This window comes from Falco biarmicus, chromosome 7, assembly GCF_023638135.1.
Source record: "Falco biarmicus isolate bFalBia1 chromosome 7, bFalBia1.pri, whole genome shotgun sequence".
NCBI lineage: Eukaryota > Metazoa > Chordata > Aves > Falconiformes > Falconidae > Falco > Falco biarmicus.
The window spans coordinates 55,369,388-55,394,913 of record NC_079294.1 but is presented as its reverse complement, the minus strand read 5'-3'; the positions used below and the strand labels follow the sequence as shown (position 1 = coordinate 55,394,913).

General features: G+C 42.5%; 1 protein-coding gene across 1 annotated transcript in view; it reads right to left on the bottom strand.

Annotated features, from left to right (window-relative positions):
- RFX7 (regulatory factor X7) overlaps positions 1 to 25,526 on the bottom strand; it is a 51,395-nt gene that overhangs the window by 10,766 nt on the left and 15,103 nt on the right. Inside the window, exons 2-7 of the mRNA XM_056345737.1 lie at positions 18,420 to 18,453; positions 10,023 to 10,105; positions 9,097 to 9,219; positions 3,164 to 3,280; positions 1,202 to 1,286; positions 334 to 541 (exon numbers count right to left, since the gene is read on the bottom strand). Coding sequence (XP_056201712.1) covers positions 334 to 541; positions 1,202 to 1,286; positions 3,164 to 3,280; positions 9,097 to 9,219; positions 10,023 to 10,105; positions 18,420 to 18,453 — 650 coding nt within the window. The remainder of the gene's footprint in view (positions 1 to 333; positions 542 to 1,201; positions 1,287 to 3,163; positions 3,281 to 9,096; positions 9,220 to 10,022; positions 10,106 to 18,419; positions 18,454 to 25,526) is intronic.

The following is a 25,526-nucleotide window of genomic DNA, read 5'->3' as shown; positions in this document are numbered from 1 at the left end:
CAGTCTGTCTACAAACAAGCACAGCACCAGCACCGAATTCCTAATCTAGCAAACAGCACAATTACTCACATGCCCTGAAGTGCTTTAAAAGACCAGGGTCCTCAGTGGAGGAACAGGAGAATCACACATTAAACCGAGACCCAAGCTTATTTTAGCTCTCTTCACCTAGACTACCAGCAAGAAAATTAGTTTGCTGCAACGTGGACTAAAATCACGTAAATGTATGCTCAAATGCTCAGTTGGTGTTTAAAGTATGTCCTGATGTGCTTTCTCAAACCAAGATATTATCAAAAAAAATCCCCTATTACACTGATTCAACACTTATCTCATTACCTGCCGGTGCCCCTGCCATTACTGTTAAAGCTGCCATTGACTTGGTACCGATATAGTGACTTTTTACAAGGAAACGAGCCAATTCCAAGACTGTATCAAAAGGCTGGCTCAGCACTTTCTGCGCCCATTCACAAACCAGCCGGCAGGCTGCAGAGACGACTTCCTCATCAGCACTTTGCAGCTGCCCAGTCGGCTCTGCCCCATCCAACTAAAACAAACAAACAAGGAAAGGTTAATTATGAAGGGTCATTAAGGCATTAAAACAAAAATAGAGAGCAAATGATGATCAGAAACACATAAAAAGTATGTTCGCAGTTTTTCATTAAATTGGGAGAATGAGATCACATCATCAGTATCATTCAAAATTAATGTCTTAACATTAATCTACTGGTTGTTTCCAAAGGCATTATATGGAGCTGATATTTCTGGAAGAAAATTGCAGTGACGATCCTATTATCTAGACCACCACCAACTGATGCTGTCTGCATCCAGAGTCTTGTCAGCTCAGCAGCCACTGTCACCCAGGAACTGCTTCTTTCACTGGGGTTCCTCTTCCCTAGCATTGACTTTTATTTAAAAAAAACAATACAGTAAACCCAAACCAGAATCAGTTAGACAGATATAGCTTGTGGGTAGCAACACTGTGAAACTCTGCTTCACCTCCTCAATTATTGTTTCCTTCATAGCACTGCAATTCGTTCCGAGTATTACAGAAAAACATCAAACTGGTTCAGAATATAAGTATCATAAAGAAAAATCTTAAAAACTACACAGCTCTTCACTTCGTTTTGAAAACTTGGGACAGGAAAACAGCATAATAAATGTTAAGTTGCAGAAAGATATGTAAATACACAAGTATATATCATACCCCATCTCCAGTTTTATGAAAGTCAAGGTTGGGCAGTGTTGGCATATGCACAAAAGCCTTCTTCCTCAGTCCACTGTAGCAATATGTGAACAAGAATTAAGGTCTAAATTGTCTGCCTGTCAGTGGGGGACAGGAGGGAAGGGAAGAAATTCCTGCGATAGCCCTCATAAGCTTTAAAGCAAACTCAACAACTCATAAGCAAACTCAACAACATTAATTCAACAAAAATTAACATCGTCTCTCACAGCCAGCAGAACCAAGAGCCTACAGACTGCTGCCTTCTTGGGCAGGTCATGGGGCTTCTCCATCTACCCAGAGGAGCAAGTGAGGCTGGGCCTAAAGAGTTTTGTTTGATGAACCACTAAACCATGCCAAGTAGTTTCAATTAGTTACTCAATATTTAAATAATGAACATGAATTTGAACTACACTCTCTTCCTAAATCAGGCCCAAAAGAAGACTGAGAATGCATGTGTAAAAGTTAATCACCATTAAAAAATGTGTTTCCAAATTTAGGGTTTACTTTATTATAAGTTGGGTTTCAAATTTAGGTTTTACTTTATTGTGAGTTGTTCTTTTTTGGCTCTTTGACAAGTTTCCTGACATTTTCTTCTCCTAAGGGACTTCCACAAAGTGAAGAAGTTCCCCATGACAAGATAAAGTGACTGATAAGGACATTTCTTCCTAAGATTTCACACAATTTTTGTGTCTCTCCCCACCCATGATAATTCTTCTATAAAAACATGGACACAAATACCCAGACTCGTTCTTACATTGATCTTATCAAATTAGTACATAACAATATACTCCCTCCTTTACTCTTAAGTCACTTGCTTATGGATCTAAAAATCAAACCAGCCTTTTTTCCTCTCCACAGCATTACTCTGGGAGTTCACATACATTGTCTCTTCTCTGTGACACATAAATCCTTTTCAGGATCACTATTTTTTCACATTCTGTAAATATGTCTGTATTTCTCTTTCCTACACCATGGAGTTTGCATTTGCTTGCACTACTTTGGATGGAGCATAATCACAGTAAAATAAATGTAAGGAGGGTAGGTATTAAGGCAAGTGTGAGATAAGGTCACATTTTAATAATTCTGAAATAGCAATTTAGGACTGATAGATACCCCCCTCTAGGTACACTATGACAAGATGCATTTTTTAAAGTTAAGGTTTCTATTAAGTTAACAGTTAAACGGGGTAGTGTTTTTGCACCTCCTCTGGGATGGACTGTTTCCCTAACCCAGGGAAGTGAGCTGATTCCCACTGTGCGCACGGGGAACAAGGCTCTGTAGTCAAGACAGAGACAGCGCTCCCCCACCTGAGCCACTCTTGCCCTCTAACTGCCTTTCCTATCTGAGGAGGTTGGCACCACGCAGTGAAGGAAGCAGTCTCCCTGCTCTGATGGTAGGACAAGGCTCGAATTACGCCTTCCAAGTCTGAAGTCAGCTTTTGTGACGACTTCCCAGTTCCCTTTTCTCTTTCCAGAGTACTAATGGTTGAGAAGAGGCAGTCTTACGAAATACCTGTAAGTACCGCTTACAAAGGATCTTTGGCTTTAAAACTAATTTTTTCATTACTGGTGTGCACAAGTATAATACAAAAGCAAGACACGTTCTGATAAGTCTGAGCTGTACTACCAACAAAATATTGGTTACTGCACATATATAAGGCCAGTTCCTCTATTCCAGTATCTCCCTTTGTACTAAACCATAAAACTTCTTTGATTCCTCGCTGCTGTGACAACCAAGCATTAGAACCTATTTAAGTACTTGTTTCCAAAGTTGTATCTTGCAACCTAACACTACCACAATTAGTAATTTTTAAAAGAGCACTGGGAAAGTGTCTGCATTTTTTATTGAACGTTACTTCTACATTTAGCTGGTAGTTAAGCCATAATGACAGATGTTCTCCAGGCAAGTGCAGAAGTTACCGAGAAGCGTTCTAGCAAAGGATATTTTGATTTGCCTCTTGTGCCTAGACGACGGGCCTTCATATTTGGAAAGACATTTTTCATGATCTTTCCAAAGTCAGCAGCACTTAACGGGTGGTAGCCAAGATTGTCACAATAGCTCCTGCAATGAAGAGAAAAAGTGTGAATGGAATCAAAGTTAATACAAGCGGCCAGCCTGCACGCTAGACTTCATCAAAGGTTTTCAAAAGAAAACACTTATACCCAATCCATATTTAGAACCACATTTAACATTAATGAAGCTATCCACAATGAATTGAATGCATTAAAAATGTATAAACAGAGCTATTAATACCATAGTTTTTGCCTTGTTCTCTACTGAGTTCAAAGGCAAGTCATATGGAGACATAACAAGTAGTGGCATTATCTAGAGCACAGTTAAGATTTACTCCACAACTCAGTTCGCAGCATATGTCTCAATTCACTTATTTTAGGACATAATAAAAGCAGGGACATCGTTCTAGGCAGAAGTATAGCTTGAGTGTGGATAGGCCTGAAGTCCTGCAGGAATATTTCAAAAGCAGTAGCTAAGACATTGATCAGCGTCCAGAGAAAGATTTTGCCTACACAACCTCAATTTGACAAGGCTTAACAGAACTAAATGTAATAAAACATACCTTCCTAGGGAAGCAGCTTCACCTTTATGGGCGTAACATAAACATGTAGTGAGGACTTAAGTCTTCTTACCACTGTACCACTACTGAATGAGGAGAGCTGCTTAGTTACAGCCATCCTTATATTCATTAACAGTCCTAAATTAACAGGGATTTCAACTGCCTCTGCAAATGTCGACCTTCATGTGACTGAGTATACAACCTTATGATATAGGGGAACAGAGCAACAAAAGGTAATTACTTTGCTAAGTTTGTTTATTCTAGTAAAATGAATGCTTATCTCAAAAACAGCAGAAGGAATTTTGTTTCAACATCCAAGACATTTAAAAAGTATCTCTTCGAGACAGAGAAGAAGAAGAAGAAGAATTGATTTCACTGCTAAATGTGAGTGTTCTGGAAAATCACAAACATATGAAAGCAGAGGAGAAAAAAAAAAAATCAAGAACTGCTCTGGAAGGTTCACCTGTGCAGCAAGTGCTTAAGGCTGCACAAAGATATGAATGCCCTATTGCTTTCTGTTCAAAAGCCCTGCAGTATTTCACAGATGTTAATGTGCTAAGGCCCCAAAAGTACAGTTACAGCATTCTCATTCAAGTTTACTAAGGTCAGGGGGTCAGCATCAAATAGCAATGACCTCCTTTCCCCTGGAGAAGTCCTACCAGCAATGTACAAAACCAATCTGCCTCTGAAGAGGTGACTGTACACGGTCCCGTGTGGGCATCATCAGGAGAGCAGAAAAACAGTAAGAAAGTATGTAGGTATCCTCCACCTGGAGAGCACCACCACAAATGTAATGATTTTGACGATGATAAACAGCAAGATTCATGCTATTTGGTTCTGTCCTTTCCCTGCAAAGCTTGTGTACGCCTGCTTTCCCCAGCTACTGGGAGCTCTTGAAACCAGGAGATGCTGCCTACAACCTGGTATAGAGTCAGCCATTAATCTAGGTTTTTATATGGGACACCACGAGGTTTTTATCCAATTTATATATTAACGTCTTTAATTTCAATGCATGTCAGTCACAGAATCTGGATTTGGATATGTCCCTTTGAAGTTATTACAAAGGAATACCTCACCTGCCTCACTGCACCCTCTTAGGAATCAGACATGGCTTTACACGTAACAGATAGATCCCTGTGTGTTTTGTTTTCCCCTTGGCATCTTGTCAGGCTCCAATGGATTTCAACTTTACTCTGAAAATTCCTAACAGGTGGGTCTTTGTCACTTACTGATGCTGATTACAGGACTTTAAGCCTCAACCAGTGTGCAAAGGAGGGCTCTCTGAACGTCTCTACCACAGTCAGCAGTGTTGAGTTTCAGTCAAAGATCATGTCAGCAAAATAAAATTTAAACAATAACCCAGCAAAACAACAGGATTAGGGACCTACCAATCAATCAACTTTAAAGTCAAAGTTACTCTCTCCCTAGGAGAAAATAAATAAATAAAATAAGAAAAAAAAATAATCTGTTCCTCAAGTCTAGCACATCTGTTTCAAGACAATTACTTGCTAGCAGCAAAACACACAGTTACACGGTCCCCTCATATCCATCCTGGCAGCTCCTGCAAGCTTGTGATTTCTGAGCTATTATTATTATCATCATGTAATTTCAGTTTTCAGACAGATCATCCCATATGGCCCCTCCTCCTCCTGGCTCAGCCGAGAACCCTCCGTGTCCATCTGTGGTCTCTCATTGACTTGACAACACATACCAGGAGTCTCTTCCCTGAAGCTCTTCTCTCTGCTACTTGCACTCTTGGCACATTGCTGAGCCCAGGAGCTGTTTTGCTTATTTGAAGGGTGGGTGGGAAATAGATGGGGGGAGGGAAGGTTTACACAGAGACAGGAATGAAAATGAACATGCAGTTGCTTATGTTCCTTTGTACAGAGCTCCCCTACATGATAAGGAGAAAAGGCTTTTTATTTTCCTGTAACGTCCTCAAATCAAATGTACTGAAGATATAAAATACACTGGGAGCATACCTGAATTAAACCACGCACACAAAAAAAACCTAGCCAAAAAGCCAATGAAGACAGGTCAGGCTATGCATCCCAGCCATGGGCAGAAAACCCACTACAAACAGCAAATGATAAAGAATCCACTGCATGGAACGAAACAAAGATCTTGGCTTATCCAATCTAGCAGAACAACTGGTCTCTAAAAATGGGTTAGAGCTAAGAACCTTAGGAAGAGGTAGGTTCTCATTAAGGTGATGAACAACGCTGGCACAGAAATTAGTCCAAAAAAATCAGGTAGGATGGAATCCAGATGGCTGAAAATCATTAGAGAAATGAAATTGCAAGTCAGACTCCCAAAAGCAGTAGCAGAGGTGGGAAACAACTATTTTAAATGGAGTTTGATTGGCTTTTAGAAGGAATACAGGTTGTTGCTTGAGAGAGGACTGGACTTTACAACACAATAGGTCCCATCCTGTTCCTGTCAGGGAGTTTTATTCAAAAACTCTGGTTAAGTGCTATCAAATAAGATTAGTATATGTCTTATTTAACAGACATGGTATTCCTATACCTACTGCCCTCTTCTGTGCTAGCTTCTTCTAACTTGTTGGTTAACATTCTTAACACTTAGCGCACATAATCTATGCATCAGGTGGCATCAAGTAGCCCAGCAGCCAGTAAAGCAAGGATTAATGATTTACAGACTAAAGGAAAGAGATATGGGATGACTCAAAGACCTCCTAATCCACATTAATCGTATCAAGTGAATCTTCAGGGCACCAGACTTAAAAGACTTTCTTTCCTTGTGTCACTGCAGTAGAAGCAAGATAAGAGGAGCCAAGTGTTTACTGAAGGCTCAACAAATAATTTTGTGGGCAAACAGGGATTTTGTCTGCATAAGTACCGCAGGACTGCACTTAAGACTCAAAATCTTAATTCTCTCAACTCAGCTAAACCTACACCCAGTTGCCTCCAGAAGGGTGTTTACTAATAAGAAGACACCCAAGCAAAACCGACTTACAAGAAAATATTGAAAGGATTTGATGGGTAGCAGCATCCACTTTCTGCAGGCTAGATAACACATCAGGCAGCTTCCCATGAGTTCCCACAATATTTTCCAGTCTGTATGTCCCCATAACTCCCAAAGGAAGCTGGCAGAAGAACCATGTGTGCCAACAGAAACACAGCTTCTTACAGCCCAATGTCTTCTGTCAGTGCAAGCAGCAGCGCAGCACCAAGAGAGAACTAGTTATTACCTCCTTTCTGAAATTCAGCTGCAAACTCTCAACCTTCCCAAGTGCTACTGCCTTCTGTCATGATGCATTTTTCATTTATTTTATCCTTTTCAAAAGGGAGATGAATCCATTCACTTTTATCCAGTTACAGACGTGAATTCACAATTAAATAGAAGAGTAAGAAAATATAAAGAGTCACTGTGTTGTATAAACTCAGCAAGAAGAGGCTGCTGAAACATGGAGGAACTGGAAGCACTACCAATACTTGCCAACGGTAGACTTGTGTGGAGTGCAAGCTTCCGTCTTTCCCTCTTCATAGGAAAAACCCCCCACCAAAACACCACATGAAAGGTGATGCAGAAGCCCAGTAGTTTTGGCAAGATTTATTTTGATGAAAATTTCCAGCAGGAATTGAGATGTTGGTATGATGCGGCAGTCTTCTGAAGCCTTGCTGTGGATTTATATGTACAGAGTGCACAAGCTTGCTCACTGTGAGCTCATGCAACATCTATCTTTGCACACAGAGGAGAGAAACGCTACCTTGTTAATATGACAGAAGTGAGTTTTGAGAGGTCTTAACACCCTTAGGTAAAGAAAAATGACGTACCAAAACTAACCCTTATGTATTTATATGCCTGTTACCCACCTCCCACTCGAAGACTACTTTTCCTTTGGTGTGCAAGAATAACTCAGGAAAATATTCAAAGAAACTGAATGTTTTAAAAACAGAACAGATGCTTTCAAAGGAGAACAGATTCCAAACATTTGATATTTTCCTGAATATTTGCTTACCACCCTTATTTTGTTAGGGGAAAAAAATACAATACACAAATACTTGATGCAGCTACATACAAAAGCCATCCAAATTTCACACTCCACAATCTGTAGATGATGATTTTTCTGGGCATCTGCAGCTTGGCACAGCATGGAAGCCAAGCAGATTTGTTGCTGAAGCAGGCCATAAATTATTTAATAAGAAATATATTTAAGAATAACGCTTCCATCTCTCTCCCGCACAGCAGCTGCCGCTGTTGCTGTGTCTGCGCGAGCGGCTGCTGCTCGGGGATTGGCCACCCCGGCACGTCTGTGCCATTGGCTCTATTTCCAGGCTGCGTCATCGCTCCGGTCCATGGCCAGATTTCAGAAATAGGTGTGTGCATGTTTATCAACCCCAGGCAAGCGAATGCCATCATGTTTCAGCTCACTCAGAGTAAAAAAAACTTGACCAGAGAGAGTTAATTAAAAGGAGGTATTTGCAGAAGGCAACCCTGCAATAACAGTTACTGATTGGGGCTGAATCCTGTAGGCACTTAGGAGGTGAAGGGATTCAGCTGGCTGCAAATTACAGTAATCGGTCAGATTATGGAAATATTCATACTAGATCATAAATCTGTTATTCATCTTCAGGCAACTGGGCTAAGGATGATTATTTCCCCCCCCTCCTCCGTGGGGAATGTTCCGCAAATGAATTCAAATCCAACTTCCCATCAGACAGCTCCCTCTCCCTTGCTTCTAATCGCTTTCTTGTTACATGGTAGCTTTGAGACCTGACAACACAGACTCGCAGTGGCCTTGGTTACTGCTTTCATACATATTCAGATATATTGTGCCTCTGTAGAAATCAGGTTTGCTGCAGGAAGGTCCAATATTTATGCATTATTATGGAACGAAAGATGTTATCGGCTAGGTCTTATGTGCAAAATAGCTGCATTTCCAGAAGGCACAATTCCACCCCTAATCCTTGTTAAGGCAGACATACACGTGTGTATATACAAGCAGACCAACATGTACTGTAAGGCAGTAATTGGTGCTTTTTACCTGTGCCGCTTTGCCCACAAAACAAAAACCAATATTCATACAGATATTTACTTGTTAAGAAATACTTGCACTTTTCCTTCAGCATATGTAATGCACAATTTAAACATCACAGTCTTATCTCCAGCAGCAGAATACAATTCCCCTCACTGTAGCTAGTACGTTCCCAGGTATGTTAGTACGTAGGGCCTTTTTCTGCTCTGTGCACTTGTACATCATGGAGTGGTTTTAGAGTCGGTGTCACAGAACTATCCATACTGGCTAAAGCCACACGCGTAGATCCAGTTTGGAAGCACTCACTTGTATTCATCATAAACCTCCTGCTTGGGAAGGGATGTCTCGGGGTGCTCCTCCAAGGTGTTCCGTATCCACGAGAAGGCGTGCATCTGCTGGGCACGGCTGGACGACATGGAGATCTGATCGCTAGTGAAAGAAGAAGCAGTGCCAATGAAGACCGCTCCATAGCTCCTCCTCACTTACAAGACTAATAATTGTCTGGCTACACACGTTAAGAAACACCAGCAACAACGAGGACCAGTACCTCACACAATTAGCTATTCCTCAAGACAGTGGCAGCTGTTAGCTCCCTTTTTCCTCCACAATTTAAGAGACTCCACGCTCCGGTTCCTGATGGATACACAGCCACGCATACACAGTGATGGGTGAGAGTTCACCTACTTCCCCCCCTCTTAAATGTATTGTTCCTTACTAGACCACCTCCAGGCTTCTGCCCACTCTGTTTGCCAGCTGCCCTTTGGAAACACCCGACTTTCCCAGCAGATGCTCAGTGCTTCCTGTAGGCACCTGCCTGCCTATACCTACTGGGAACATATACCAAGTTTGCGATGCTGTGACCTGCAGGTTGGTTTTCTAGACCTCCCCTTAGTCAAACAAATGTTACCTGGAAATACCATTAGTTCCTTCTTTCCCTCACCATCACATTTGTGTTGCTGTATCATCATTTCCCACATAAAAAGCAAAGGAATGATTACACTTTCTCTGGGGACTCTTGCATTTTAGGAGATTCATATTTGCAAGCTATTCGGGCACTAAAAATTCCAAAGTTTAAATAAATAAATAAATAAAATTCTTCAGGAAATGAAGAGTCCTTAATGCTTCATAAAGACTGCTTCTGCTACCAAACAGAATGGTTCCTCAGCAGGTAAGCGCCACAAGAAGTAAGTTTTCAGTACTAGCTGCTCATGTTTACACACTCACACACGTACCTTTTATCTCCATTGTTGGGACCCGAAGGCAGCTGAAGGTAGAGGTAGAGTTTCTCTAGGTCTGTAAACTTCTCAACTTCTTGCTAGATAACAAAGGTGTTTTGGTTTAAAAAAAAAAAACAGAAGGGCAGGGGAAGGCAGGGGGAGAAAAAGCAAACAACAGGAGTTGAGCTTGACAGCTAAAATCTGTCACCTGACAGTGTATTCCTAAATAATATAAACAAGAAAATATTTACTATGTGAAAGAATGTGACTGTGAGCGCTCTGAGCCTAGAAACATAATTTTCTATTTTATTTGCACACCATTACACACTAGAAAGCACATATCACCATTACAAAATTCACATGCAACAAAAGCAGAATCTGGAAAAACGTCAATAACAGATCACTTCTGTAACCAGGCATGTAACATGAACACTTTTATCTTCTCAGAGCACGCATGATAATAACTGCAGACCCAGATTCTAAAAAAGCAAACACTGCTGACACAAGGAATGTTCATTAGAGTCCAGTTCCCACCTCTGAGAACACAGTGTCAAAAAACAGCTATGCTGTAACAAAATGTCATGGCAGATCTGATCCTGTGATCCACTATGTAGTGAAAGTTAAGCGTCAGACTTCAATGACGACATTTTAAAATCTACCTATACACCTATGTATTTTTTTGTTTCCTTTGGGAATCAGAGTTATTGAACAGGTACTAAAGACAAGACATTCAGTTAACATGAATCTCAGTGATGCTAGATGACCCCTCTGGAGGATACCAGATGAGGACCAGACACAAGGGGGAGTTTTACCCGGTGTATGCAAACAGCGATGGCTACATAAAAACTAGCTTTTGGTCACCTGAAACCAGCTACATGGACTTAGCGATACTAGGAAAATCAGTTGTGTTAACATGCTCAGCCCTGCTCAGCAGCAGTGCAAGTAAAGCCATGCACCAAGGAGCAAAAGGGTCTTCCTTCCAGATGCTGCAGAAGCAACGCGTGAGGTGGTGCACCATCTGTGCAGAGTCAAAGACTCACACGATCTCTTTTTAAGTCAGAATACAGCTCTTGGATTACAGTTAATTTACTGGTGTCTCACTGCCAATATAACCTTTTGAAAAAGAAGAGAGTGGGACCAGCAAGTAGTGAGACCTGGCAGTTTACTTAAGCAACAAGCAGAACAGAGAGCTAAAAACCTAAACCTTCACTTCAAACTGGGGCTCCCCACTCGACCCGATCACGTCCAGATCCTCCTCACTTCAGCTGGCACACAATTAGCAGCAGCGCTGGTGAGAGGTGAGCTCCTGCTTCCCCTCTGCTGGCTTTGTGCCCAACAGGCAGGTCCCCTCCCTGACCCCAGGCTCCAGGCAAGGACCAGCAGGACATGCTGCATGGGGAAGGACACCAGGAGAGCACGGGGGCTCTTTAATCCCTGCTGTCTAAACCCACCACAAAACTGGGCCACCAGCGATGCAACAGACCTTCTCAGAGCCAAGAGAAACACTTTCAGCAGCAGCCAGGTAACAGACACTGGATTTGTTGCTTTCATAAGCTGCAGCAAACCACAACATTTGGGGTGTTAAATCTGCTGACACTGATTTCTGTGTGGCTCTACAGCAGCTTACACAGCAGTGATCCTCAGACCAAATATCCAGAAAGATATTTCTTAATGGGTCCATTTTGTCAAATTCTCTGTTCTTCCTTTCCTGCATAAATCACAGCATTTGGACTGTTGGGTTTTCCTTTAACAAAGCCATTATTGAAAAGATCGATATTATTCAAAGAAATAATTTACAGAAAATTAGCTATTTATTTATGAAAAGATGGAAATTTACAGCTGCAAGAAAATTTGCACTTATTAGACCTCCTCTTCTTCAAGGAACTTGGCTGCTTTTTGTTTCAAACAGCAAATGCCAAAGCAGCACACCAAAGGGCACAGTTCGGGTAAGATCCCCTTGCATGGTGAGCGCTAATCTGTGCAGCAAAAGCATCCCAGGAAAAACACAAAATGCTCCTGACAACTCTGACACCAAGGTGGAAGACACCACTCAACTCTCACTTCCAAGCCTTATGTGCCAGAGCACAACACAAAGGGCGAGGTTTTAGAAGAAATGTTGCATCTTTCATCAAAATAGACTGAAGTAGCATGAGGGCCCACTGCGGCTGAAGCATCTGCTGTGTCCTGGCAAAAGCGGCTGTGTGGAAGGGCCCTGCCTGACTTGCAGAAGGTCTGCTACACAGGCCCTGTCTGTCAAACCCCCTTAACTGAAAAAAAACCAAAAAACAACCACACCAAAAAACCAAAACAAACAAAAAAAAACCCTACAAAAAAAACCAAACCAAAACCTAACAATGTTAGAGAAAAAAATTTGACCAGGATCATGTTAGCAGAGCCTTTTCCAAAGGATGCAAGCGAGCCAGCGACTGCCCAGCAAAACCGCATCCCTAGAGCTAAAGCAGCTGAGGATTACAGCTTTGTCACAACCTCAGCATCAGCAGCTGGCCAGTGATGTTGTTTCAAGTTTTCATTCAAAACCCACTCCTCCTCACGCCACTGCCCCCAGGCAGTGCTTTCTGCACAACTCCTCCAGCTTCCATCAGTGGCTGCACAGACATCCCGGGGAGGCAGAACTGCCTCAAAGCAGGAGAGGTAACACGCAGCCAGGAGTCACAGGCAGTTCACAGAGGTAATGCTACCTGGGCGATAATTAGATAAACCTAAGCTAATTAGATGAGACTGAATCTCTTTACAGAAAATCATCTTTGAACTGAAGAAGCAGCAGCGAAGAGATGGAGTGTGACAGTCAGTGCAAGTAGATTCAGGAAACAATGTTTTGTTTAGTTTAAAAAATTTGTTAAACACTGTTTAGGCTGTTTTCTCTAAACATTTCTAAAACTCTCAAAACTTGCTTTAGAACCTCGGTAAAAACAATCTCCTCTTCAACCCCAGCTGACCTCCACCAGCTCTCAGCGCTAAAGGTCTGGTGAATTCAGCAATAAATCTGTTACTGCAACTGTTCACAAAGTACCAAAACTTCCAAACTCCTTAATGCAATCAGAACAGAATTTGAGAAAGTGGAGGAATGCTTCAGCTGCCCTACTGACTACTGACAAGGAAGAAGATTCATTCATCCTGAGCTTTTCCTTTGTGCTAAGTTGGATGCATATGGAAATTAATAAAAAGAAACAAGAACACAAAATACACTGTAAATTTTCTCCACCACCACCTCCCAAGAAGATCAATAGAGTGGAAAAAATAGGCCAATAGACTGGAGAAGAGTCACAGCATAAAAAGGAAGACTGTGATGCCAGCATCATCTTGGACAAATTCCCCTTTGTACGTAGCCCATTAAAGCTTATGCTACAGTAGTTTTAAAACCCATACAGAATGTAAAGTGTCTGGGGAATCCTTTTCCGCTACTTGAAAGGATCTCAGTAAAAATTGTGCTTGAAGTTTCCTGACCTTGATTGACTGGTTCTATCAAATCAGATGAAGACTGTTTAATTCTCCAAAGGCTATTTATAAACCCTGTTTCTTGAAGCTGCATTAGAAAAATGCATGAGCATGCTGAACTGCGTGCAGGACTGAGGTGTAAAGCCATCACAAAGCACCACCTCTGTTACGTCTTCACACGTTGCATTTGTATCTCCTGTAATTGAAACCATATTAAATAAAGGAAGATTCAGTGAAGGTGGGGAACAAGCAGTGTTCATACTTATTTTCACAACTTGACTCCAATTTAACCAAAAATACATTAAATACTTAAGATATCCAAGTACTCTTAGATTCTGAGACAGAAAAACTAAGAACAAAGAATTAGAAACCTCAAGTCACAGCTAAGCAAAGACTTTTTGTCTTACATATAAAGGAGCAGAAATCTCCAGTATTTTTGTTTTGACGGTTACCAAATATAGATAATTCACTAAAGAAATGCACAAAATATGTAACAAACTAATTAACCAGCAATCTATTTATATTGACGTTATTAGTGGCCGCATAGATCTGCTCAGAATGAATCTGTCCTTTTGCTGCCTAATACAGAAAGAGAACAAAGATCTCTTAGGAACAGACGCAACTTTCTTTTTCATTCTAACAGGCATTTTGATTGAGCAAATAAATAGCTGTGAAATAAACCAGGATGGCCAAAATGTTGTGGGGTTTGTTTTCTTTCTTTTTTTTTTTTTTTAAATGACAATAGCAGGTTTTGACATCTGGTTTCATTCTGAGAGACATTAACTAGACACTGAAACTTTTTTCAGCACAAAAAGACAAAGACCAGTTCAACACAGAATGTGGTGAAGGACTTAATCTGCGTTACAGATAACATGAGTTTATTCATGTTCCTGCTTGAACCAGAGAACCTAGAGATGTTAATGTCAGCCTCCAGAATCACAGAATATCATTTTAAGGTGTCCTGACCTTGGTGGACTGGCTCTCTCTACATGGTTTTCTCTGACTGCTGATCTACTGCCAGGTCACAAACGTCACTGAAGTTTCATCCTAAAGTTGTCAAAAGGAATTACCATGGGAAAACTCCACGGAACGTGCTTTTTTCTGGATCGTTTTAAAGAAGAAAGTATTTAGTCAGGCCAAACTTTTAAAAAGATCGAGAAAGAATATACTAGGAACAATTAGCAGAGTTACAATTTCTGTAACAAACACAGTGACAAATGGCACCCAGATTTGAACTACTTCATATTTCCACAGCGAAGGCAGAATTACAGGTTATTTCTGTCCCCAAGTTCTGGCGAAGAGGAGCCGAAGGCCAGGGGCACTGCTGCAAGGTTTCTGCAAGACTACTATTTTAGAGAGCATGGACTGATTTTAATACTTCTTTCCATATTTTCAGTATTTATAGATGGCTATACTCTTAATACAAGTAAAAAAGGCTATGCCAATGACAATGTCATTTGCACCTACTGGCAGACTGGTTCTAAAACTTGTCATACTTCCACAGAACAAACATTTATTATTTAACAACCAGACTAAGAATAGCAAAGCAGTCAAGCAATCATCTCCCCACTTTATGAACAGAGAAATAAGAAGCAAAGGTTAAGTAATTTGCTCAAGGTCAGATGGTTTGTTGGAAATACTATCAGGACAGAAATAGCCAATACTTGAAAGAGAACCTAATATTCTAAAAAGCTGCTAATAAATATATTTGATATGTTTTATCTGAACAGAAGCTGAAACTTATTTCAGGTGCTAGATATTCCAAACGAGCCCTAAAAACACATGGCAGCTTTGTACTGACAGTGTCCAAGCACAGCTGCCAGCGCTTCACAGAGCTTCTGCCTTTCTGCTGTAGGGCCAAAAAAGACAAGTGACAAGCTACCACCTTCTCTGTAGCAGGACCAAGGCACATTGCTTCAACAGATCTTACACACTGCTGCTTCCCACACTGTAACTGCTCCAGCCACGAGCAGCTTTGGTTTTCGTGGCCATCAATCCAGCACGCTCACCAGCACTGATCTCTTTTCAGAGGACTACCGAAGAAAACCTTAACCTTCTTGCTGAGCGATTATATGGAGCGTATCATTTTAAAAATCGGGTTCAAGAGTTCACTTAGTGTGTGGCAACAAATATAAAAAGCAAAGTCATAAGAGAATCTACTGCTAGACATGTTTACTATAGTTAAAAAGATGTTATAATGAATTTTTAATGGCTGTTTACACCACAATTCTTGCTAATTATCCTTTTTTGGATTGCAGAGTATACAATGATTTTCTTATGATCTTCCAGAAACTGACAGTATGTCAGAATGTAAGTGGTGAAGTGTCACAAGTACAAGGCAGATAACTTCGGTCTCTTACATGAGTAATGGCAGTCCCAGTGCCCTCAGACTAGCTGTTGGCTGTAGTCCTCTGCTGCTAGCTGCCTCCGCAACAGACCTGTGCCATCACCTCTGTTTCTTCTTCCTGTTTCTCTCTGTCTTGCTACCCTGTGTTGAACTAGGCAGTCTATGTGCTGAAGAGCATTTGTGGGGCTCTTCACACTGCGGTTGTCACTGGTGCTACCAAACACAAGCAGCAGCAAGTGTTGTCTGACTTTTCTCTACCGGTGACATTTTTTTTAAGACTGCTAGCAAACCAACTTTAAATGCTTTAAGGTATCATCAGCACCTACCAATATAACCAAAAGCTAGTCCCAGATCTCCTCCTTACAGCACGAAGGGAGACAAGGGACGGACATTGGCGCTTCGTGCCTCCTGAGACTGATTCAAAGGCCCCGAAAAGGTTCTGTCTGAACCAAACACCCGAGAGCATCACTTGAAGGAATGTTCTGACCTGCCCATAAGCTTGGGGTCGGACCCTGCAGCCAGCTGGTATCCCAGTCACAGGACTGCTCTGACAGAGCCAGACACCTTCCACTGAAGGGGCAACCCACTCACCTACCTTCTGCCGGACAAAACTGCCAGGGCTACAAGGAAGCTCCAAAGATGTTATTCAGAGCTATGTAGTTATGGCCTTTCAGTTGAACACTTTTAGATTCTGCCCTGCAGCTCGCGGCTTTCCAAAAGCACGTAAAAATGCAGAAACCATTTTGCCAGAATTCAGCTTAATGTTTATTTCCTGAAACTATTCTGATCTTGGATTTTTCTTTTTTAAACTGCCTGAACAGCATCAAATCTACCTTTGCTAACCTAGAGTAGCTTTTCCACTATTGATGGGACTCCTCTGAACTCCTCAGCAGGGCAGATGAGGCATCTGGAGCAGCAAATTGCACCATCAGGAGACTGCTGCTCTGTTCCAAGTCAAGCTACGGAGACTGCTTTGCATCCAAAAGCATTATTCAAAAAATAGCTTGTCCATCCAATGGACGAGACTACACAAACAAATGGGCTCACACAAACTGATAATCCCCACCGCAGTACCCTAGCTCTGCAAACCTGTGGAATTTAATGCTAGAATTGTCTTAGTGTAATTCCACTTTCTTAAAATGGGTTTCTAAGAAGCAAATGATTGGTTAACCTCCTACTTACTTACTCCCTCTCTGATGCTACTTAGTTACACCTGCCCCACTTCCCATTTTTCACCACAGAAAAACCTGGTGCTAAAAAGTTTTACAAATGCAGTCTTGCAATTCTCCCTTTTGCCACTGAAGGCTCATACAAAAAAAAAAAAAAAAATCTTAAGACACTTGCTTTGCATCCACAAACATCAATGAGGAATTAAGTGGACAAAAATGACATTTTGCATCACTATTTTAGTTGGATGCACCCAAGAATTTTTAAGCATAAGCAAAATTGGGTCCAAAGTTTGTCTGCAATACAACGAGACAGCTTACTTTAAACCTCTTACTGCAGTAATTAAGACAACACCTTAAGGAAAGGTAATTCAGTGCCATCTGAATTAGCCTTTGATGATGTGACTTTAAGGAGTACTGTTATATAGCTTGGCTGAACAGATTCTATTTGATAGTATCCAGATGGTTGTCTATGTCATCTTTTTATCTTACCCGCTGGTACTTCTGGATGAAATGCCGAAGGTAGAAAGTCAGAATAAGCAGTCCCTTCCAGTCTCAAGATTTATGAACTCAGACTCTGATTTAAAGAAACTTGCAACCTGCTCACTATTAAAAACAAACAAATAACACCTTTTTCTGAGTTAGTGCTATATACTTGCTTCCCAGAAATAATCTTTATCTTTTTAGATCCTGTTATTTTAATGCATGAAGGAAGATGTTTGTTCATTTCAAGGGTTTTCCTCCTTCAAAAAATGATACATCCCTCTGTCCTAAGTAGTGCAGCAGAGCTAACAGGACCTGTGGGGTTGCATATTTCTGGGAAGGTTCCTGAGATAGTGTACAACTTTTGAGGACAGCAAGATTAAAAAAAAAACACCAAGCAAACCAACCAAAAACCCCTGGTAATTATGACATCTGCAAGATTTTCACAGAACAGGACATTAGTCTGCCAGGTTTTGTGCAGACATGCAGTTCAATCTGGTTCCTTTCTTAAAATGTAGTACTGGCCACAAATTAGCTGTTTCAAGGAAACAACAACAAAAGCAATAATCATTAAAGGCCTAAAAAGCAATGGAACTTGAAGACACAATTAGCTTCTTGCATACTCTCATCTATGCAATACATCATCTTGCATTCAATAAAATCATGCTTACAAAAGTAGTATAAGTCAACTTTCCGTGCTGTATCTATACTGACAGTTCTACAAGTGGCAAGCACAGCCTTGCTGCTGGCAATGAGAGGTCAATACCTCCATGGAAAACAAACACCAAACCCACATAATGGATTTTTTTTGGCAATGGGAACTAATTTTGATCACATTTAGTGGTACTTCCTTAAAGTACTGCTAAGGAAAGGCTTCGTAATAGCTGTCAGTCTCTAGAACCATCTGTTTTGGTCTTGCGGTTTATTAAATATTAAAAAGCATTCTGGAGTTGTACTTACCAAAATGCAGTCCACTTTAGATTGTACAGTTTTGCTAGACGTGAGGGAAGAAAGAGAGAATAGAAATCTTGAGTTAATCTAGGCAGCAATGACAAAAATATTAAATATTAGAATTTCTCTCACTGTACTACAGGCTTAATCTCCTACTGTGAAATATCCTGCTAGTCTATGGAAGAATACCCATCCCGCTATTTTTTTGTAATAAATCAGCCCAAACTTCTTAACTGTTTGTTAGAATTCTTGCTGTTTTGCTCTTTATACAAGAACTGCATTTTTTAAAAAATGAAATACCATTGCAACTGGGAGCTATTGTCCCAAGTTGCAGAGCAGCCAAGACGGATGTTGCTACTCTTATGGTAAGCTCTTCCACAAGTCAGATGCATTTTACGTGTTCATCTGTAAACACAATTAACTCCACCACCACCACCACGCTTCAGTAAATCCCACCACTTCAAGGCATTTATTTCTAGCCTTCCAAAGAGCTGCTACAAAACAGACAACTGGTACCCAACTGGCAACTTCGGAGTTTTCCACATTAGTCTCACTACCTCCCAGCTGGCTTATTAAGACAACGTTGGGTGGGGACTGAATTACAAGTATGCCATGAATGACCTCAGTACATGTGCCAAGGAGCGCAAACAGTATGGAACTTATTATACTTCATATAAACACACCCATAAGCAGCTTTTGTGTTTCTTAAGGGTGCTGTATTTCACATGCTTGGCCTGACTACATTAGTTGAAGGACTTTAATCATTGCTCAGACAAGCAGGAGCTTTACCATGCAAAACCCAATAGCCTTTACTGGCGGACACCTACTGAACAAGAACTAAACAACCATTTTTGGAGTTCAGGCAGCCGTTCTTTTCCTAGTAGAATAAAACATAATTCAATCTCCCATTAACACAACAAAACATCTCATTTCCAGTCATTTTACTTTTGCACAGGTGCTACCACATACAAAGACCAAGTAAGGTATCTGATGGATAGACTGAAATCGTAAGCAGCAAGCAAAACAAATGGATCTAGTGTCTGGTGGTGACAGGAACCAAAGCTACTGAACTAGCATCCATGCATCAGATACTCAGTGACAAGAGCTTGTGATCCTGCCGGTTTCAACACCTCATCTTGAAACCAGACGGTCTACAAATCTGTTGTGCAGAAGCTGGTAATACTGATGCCCCTTCCCATACAAGAATTGCATATGCTATATTGACAAAATACAATAGAGAATTTCAACAAGTAAGAACATACAAGTCCACTGAAGTAGCTACATCAGCAGACATCTACTTCAGGTGATGGTGTAGGAGAAGACGACCAGATAAGTAGACACTTGGGAATACCAAGGAGAGAGTAAAGCAAAGCCGTTGAGGATTTATGAGAACAGGGAATGCTAAGGACCACAAAATGGGAGCTTTCCCTTGCCTGGGAGAAGGCATCTACTGTAGCAACTGAAGGGAACCCAAACATCATCTCATTCTTCAAAAACCACCATCTTACTAGCAAAGTCAAAGCACACCAAGCATGAAAACCTGCCGCTGCTCAGAGTCATCACTGCATCCGACCCAAAGCTGACTCAGGCATGCTGACCAAAGTCACGCTGGAACAGACGGCTGCTCCAGCAGCACTTCTTTCACCCTGGACTCCACCTCACCCCACTGCCTCCCACCAGCCCTGTGCTGCTACAGATCCACAGACTCTCCTAAAAGATGATCTTGTGGCAGCAGGCAACAGGGCTTAGGCATATACACCCATTTTTGTACATAAACCTTTTCTATGGCTTCACACGATAGCTTAATGCAGAAAGGAAGCCCTGGGGACAAGGGGATGCAGGCAGCTCAAACTTAGTCCAAATACAGCATCTACTCTACAGCCTTGAAGACGACATTGTGTGCTAGGCTTTTCAGGAGGACACGTTTCAGCCAGCACAGTTTCCCATTCTGCTAGGTTCTGCCGAACAGCACATAAGCACGCCCATTTGCATTAATATTTTCTTCTTGTAAAGAGAAGGAAGCAAGTTGCCAGGAGGCAGCTGGGCAGGAGATCCCTAGAGCTGTCCTTTTATCTCCAAATACCAGTCTGAGTCAGTAAATGTAAACTCTCACATTTAGTTCAGGCTCTTCTGAACTCAGTTCTGAGTGACCTCTGCTCCTACAGCACCGATCAACTGCATTGAGAAGCCGCAGCACAAAAGCAATAATAAAGCCAGGAAACAGAGTTTCTCCGTGTTTCGTTTTCGTCAGCTGGTGGCACAAAAATGATAGTTAAGTTCATGTCCTTCAATCTAGAAGCAGATGTTGTGACATTTTAAAAGGCAAAGGTCCTACAGCTTCAGCAGGGATAAGTGAGATGTCTATTTTAACAGCAATTTTTTTCTCCCTGTATGCTCCCTAATATACTGGGAGGGCACCATTAAAATTTCTTAGTGGTCAACTAAGGCTTCTTTCATCCTAACCGGAGCACAGGTTAACACAGCCTGATTCTATAAAGCCTGCGCCTAATGACATAAACGCTTCTCATTTATCTTCCAGTGGAGTTGATCCATGTCAAAGTCAAGCAACAGTAAGCCTGAGGAACCAGCCCTTTGACTGGGAAGGTACTGGGACAGTGACCTTCTCACCGTCCTGAGCATTGTACAGAAAAGCTCAGTCTGGTGACACTGCAGGACGTATCTCCATCAAGTCAGGAGACAAAGGGCAAGTGACAAAGGTGGCAAAGGAGCAGCGATCCCAGTTACAATGCATTTGCCACTTTTGTTTCACCCCTCTTCTCTCACTAACAGGACAGATGTGTTTTGAAAGCTGAAACTTCATTTACAAATAAAGTTTGCCAAGTGTATCCCTTACCAAATTACTACTGCAATTACAGTAACTGCAACCAGCAATCCCAAGAGCAAGGCTGAACCAGGCCCTACACGGAGCCATTTCTAATATTTGGAGGCCACTACCCACATGCTTTGCTGCATGTCTAGGAACAGCTGCAGCAGAGCACCAGGAGCGAGAGATATTCTCACTAATGAAAATAACTGAATCTATTAGGGACCTGAGCCCATTGGAAAACTAAACTTAGAAACCACACAATAAGCCAACAGTCAGTGTTGCTTCTACTGGAAAGCTGCTCCAGGGGGCTTGCTGTGACTCACCCACACCTAAAAGCACAGCTGACATTACTCTCTTCCACAGCTCTTCACGCTGACAGTGTCCCTTCAGTTAAACTAGTTGACTTCCTTGATCTAAAATTCAATTCAGACTACTACAAGCAGTTTCACCCAGGACAAGAAGGTGCCCTTCTCCAGTTCCGGGGGTAGCTGTCTCTCAGGAGTGATAAAGTTGGCTGCTTCTACAGCTGCCTTGGATTTACCAGCTTGCACCCGATACTGACCCACCACAAGAACCTGGTAGCATAAAATTATGTACCAAAACCTAGCAAAAGAAATAATAATCAATTATTATCACAACCAACGATGAAACATTTGCTCAGTGGATACCACTGTGCAAACTGTTTGAATGTTAAGGCATGCTGAGCGACTCAAGAGGGACACAGCCCCGTCCTACTGTCTATAGCAGTGCTCCTCAAAAACGTCACCTCCACCCCAACCACCACCAGCCTGGATCAACCTGCTCACCTCTGAAGAACTACCAGAGCCATTCAAAAACCAGAGCCCGGCTTCTACTAATCAGTGAATCAGCAGAGAAAAGGGGGTTTCTCCGCCTGTGGTTCAGAGACACACAGCTGGCTGGCTCCCTGCAAAAGCCACCGTGTTTCATGGAGCCCCCCAGCCCCACGCCCTCCACGGGAACACGTGCTGGCTGCTTTGGTCTGCAGCAGACAGCCCTACTAGGAAACCTCCAGCCCATCTCAACTGCCTCAGCTTTTGACTTAAAACTTTAGGCCGAAGAACTTCGAGAGCATCTTGAAGGCAACTTGCAAAAGCTGCAGTAATTTAAGCTCCTCAATGCTGAAGTCATTGACAAACTCGGATGGGGAGGGGAGGAAGCCAGACTAAAGCATTTCCTCAAACTGCTCTTCTATCTTACGCCAAAGTATGCATGTCTGCTTTCCCTGACCTAGTTCTGTATTTCTACTCAAAACAGCCCCATTTTAACTGCGCCAGCTTGACATGGGCAGAATGAGGAGTGTGTTCTCTCCTCAGGTGTGCAGCTGGGTTTACTCTGCACTGAAGGAGAGATGGAGGGGAAAAAGCAGGTGGAGAAGACAAAGAGATGAGATTTATTTTTTTTTTTTTTCCAAAGCGGCACAAAACCAGATGCTGCCAGCCTTCCCCTAATTAAGCAATATTTTACTTTCAGGAATAGGTAGCTGAACTACACTGAGCAATATGGGACTATCGTGTTACAAGAGGTGGCAGAATTCAGTTGCTCTGAGCACACCGAGTATTTCCTTAATGCTGCAAATAGAAGCAGCCGTATAACCACAAGGGATACGAGAAGCCTTATGCCAGCAAGACCAGAAAGAGGAAGGTGGCCGGGGGGGGTGGGTGGTGTAAACAAAAGCCCTTGAACTTATTAGCTACTGCCTAGTTATCTCTGAGCCATCTCAAAGCCTGCACAGCCATTGAAACTAACCCTTACCAGCTTCTCCACTGCAGCGCGTTCGCTCCCCGTGAAAGCTAGCCGCGTAACAAATACTGGGGGAGCACATGCAGCGTGACATGCTGTACCGACACCCACCCGCTGCAGCACAACTCCTGTCCTGGGACACGCTGTGCGGAGGACAACGCTGGCAAAGGGGCTCCTGCTTGTGTCCCCAGGGTGTGTGACAGCAGCACCTCCAGGACGCTGCAGTTCTGCTCAGGCAGGGGACCTCCCAGCCCCAGAAGTCACACGAGACACGGCTCTCCTCATTCAGGCACTAGCAGTGGGCTCAATCCTCAAATGGAGGAAGATGTCCATGATAGCGACAGATCCAGTTCAGCAAAATTCAGGGGACAAGCAGAGCCACAATTTATCCTGCAAAACACTGTAACGGTTTGACGAGGTGGTCAAACCCAGGAAGCCCAGAGTGATTTTTTCATTACTAGTTTCACACCATCAATGAAGCTGCCACAGATACTCTGTATCCCCTGCAGCCCAAGACTGCAAACACTTGCATAAACTGGAACACCCTCCCAAAACCAGCCTCTGTGGCTGTTCCTTGGGCTTGGTACATTTTTGACAGCCTAGGGAAAACGTTATTTCTGCCAAATCCCAATGCAATTTATGAAAAGGAACCACTTTCCATCACTGCTAATAGCTGCCCCATACATCACAAAAACGGGCTACACTGAATCTGACAGCACGGGTTCCCCACTGCAGGGCTCCCAGTTTCCAGCACTGGTGCATTACGTTACATTATTACCTGAGACACAGGATGCAGTAAGAAATGCTGCAATTAGAAAGGAAAACTCCGGTGTATGGTTACTTACCATTGGCACTGTTAACCAGTTATCTCGGGCGCTAAACCACCTACCCTCTCAGACAAATAATGAAGAAAGGGGAGGTTTATAAAGTTCTACAACAAGCTTTCTTTTGAGAAGGGGAAAAAACAAAACTAAACCAGACCACTTGTAAATTTTCTTTTCTTGAGAGTTCTGCAAAAGACCAGCAACAACTCGGTGCAGTCCCCGCAGAAGAGAAGGGGCTGTTTAGGGCCACAAAACCCTCCCAGCTACCCACTCGAGCCCGTGCGTACGACCCTAATGCTGTGTAGCCACGCACTGCTGCCCCAGTATTTTTACTGATATTTGAAAACAAGCCTTCTGTATAATAAGGATACCCAAGACAGCAGTTAAGAGCTGTCTGCCAAGGAAGAATTATTTTGGCCACATGACCTTTTAAAAACCACTCAGGTCTGCAACGCCTCCATTCCCCATAATATCCAAAGGCTGTTTGTCAAAACTGTTTAACAATAGGGTCTACAGGCAGTCTTCAAAAGCTGGTTCTGTGGGATTCAATGCCACATGAGCAGCACTTGCCAGTCCTGCAGCTACCAGGCACAGGAGTTATCTGGATGGTGACAGCACCCAGCAGCTCTTCTTCCTGTGCTGTGTCCTGCTGCCTCTGCCTCTTGCAAAAACCCGGTTAGCTCCCAAGAAAAGCAAGTCAGACTCAGACCCCTACTAAACACCGACAGTGATAGTTCTGGCAAAGTCATCTTTCTGAAAGCCATGTTAAAATACAGAGGGTCATTACTAAACTGACCACACAGCCTTTTGGGAAGATTTGATATCTCTTCCACAACTCTGATGAAATCAGATGACATTCCGGGGGGGGAAAAACCCCAACACATTATTTACTCTGCAAGCTGTGACAAACCACTCAATAAAGGGATTACCAACCCTATTACAGTAAGTGGTACTATCAGAAAGGTACTATTATCACACCCTTACCACAACAAGCACTGTGTCCCAGCAGTGCCTGCAGGATTCAGGCCTTAATTCTTAATCTCACTGAATTAATGCTTCTCTTTCTTAGACTAACAGCTCTAAATATATCTGTATATAACCTTCCATTCAGCAGCACAAAGCAATGTTAAACTGGAGCCAAGGATCATCTAAGGAGAAAATTATGAAACAGCCACCTATGTGTGCTACTAGTCAATTAACATCTTAACATGCGCCATGTTACATTGTCTGGCTTGGCTCACGTTGATATAGTAGTAAAATGGCATTTCAATTAAATATTTAGAAAGCAGAGCTGCAAAAGGTTGGAACATGCTGGAATTAGCAGAATGACTATTATGTATACTGCTCAGCTAACGGAGTAAGAGCTTGTGCTAGCACAGGGTACTGAGAGAGGGAAGCCCACCCATGCTGGGCAGCTCTGCAAGCCAAGCCTGGCACCACCGAGCACAGGGCTCGCCTCCCACCCGCACCTCTCACCACTGCCATGCAGGAGCCAAAAATCAGGTGGCTTCTGATGCCACCTAGGGGCTCTCTCCCTGCCTGCACCTCCCCCCCGGGGATACTCCGGCATCACGCCTTCGAACCTTGCACAAACACAAGCAAAAAGCAGCAAAACATTTAACGCAAACCAAATCTTCCAGTCTTCAAACGCAGATACATCCTTAACTGCAGACAAAGGCTACTGGGATTGTAATCGCATCTTGG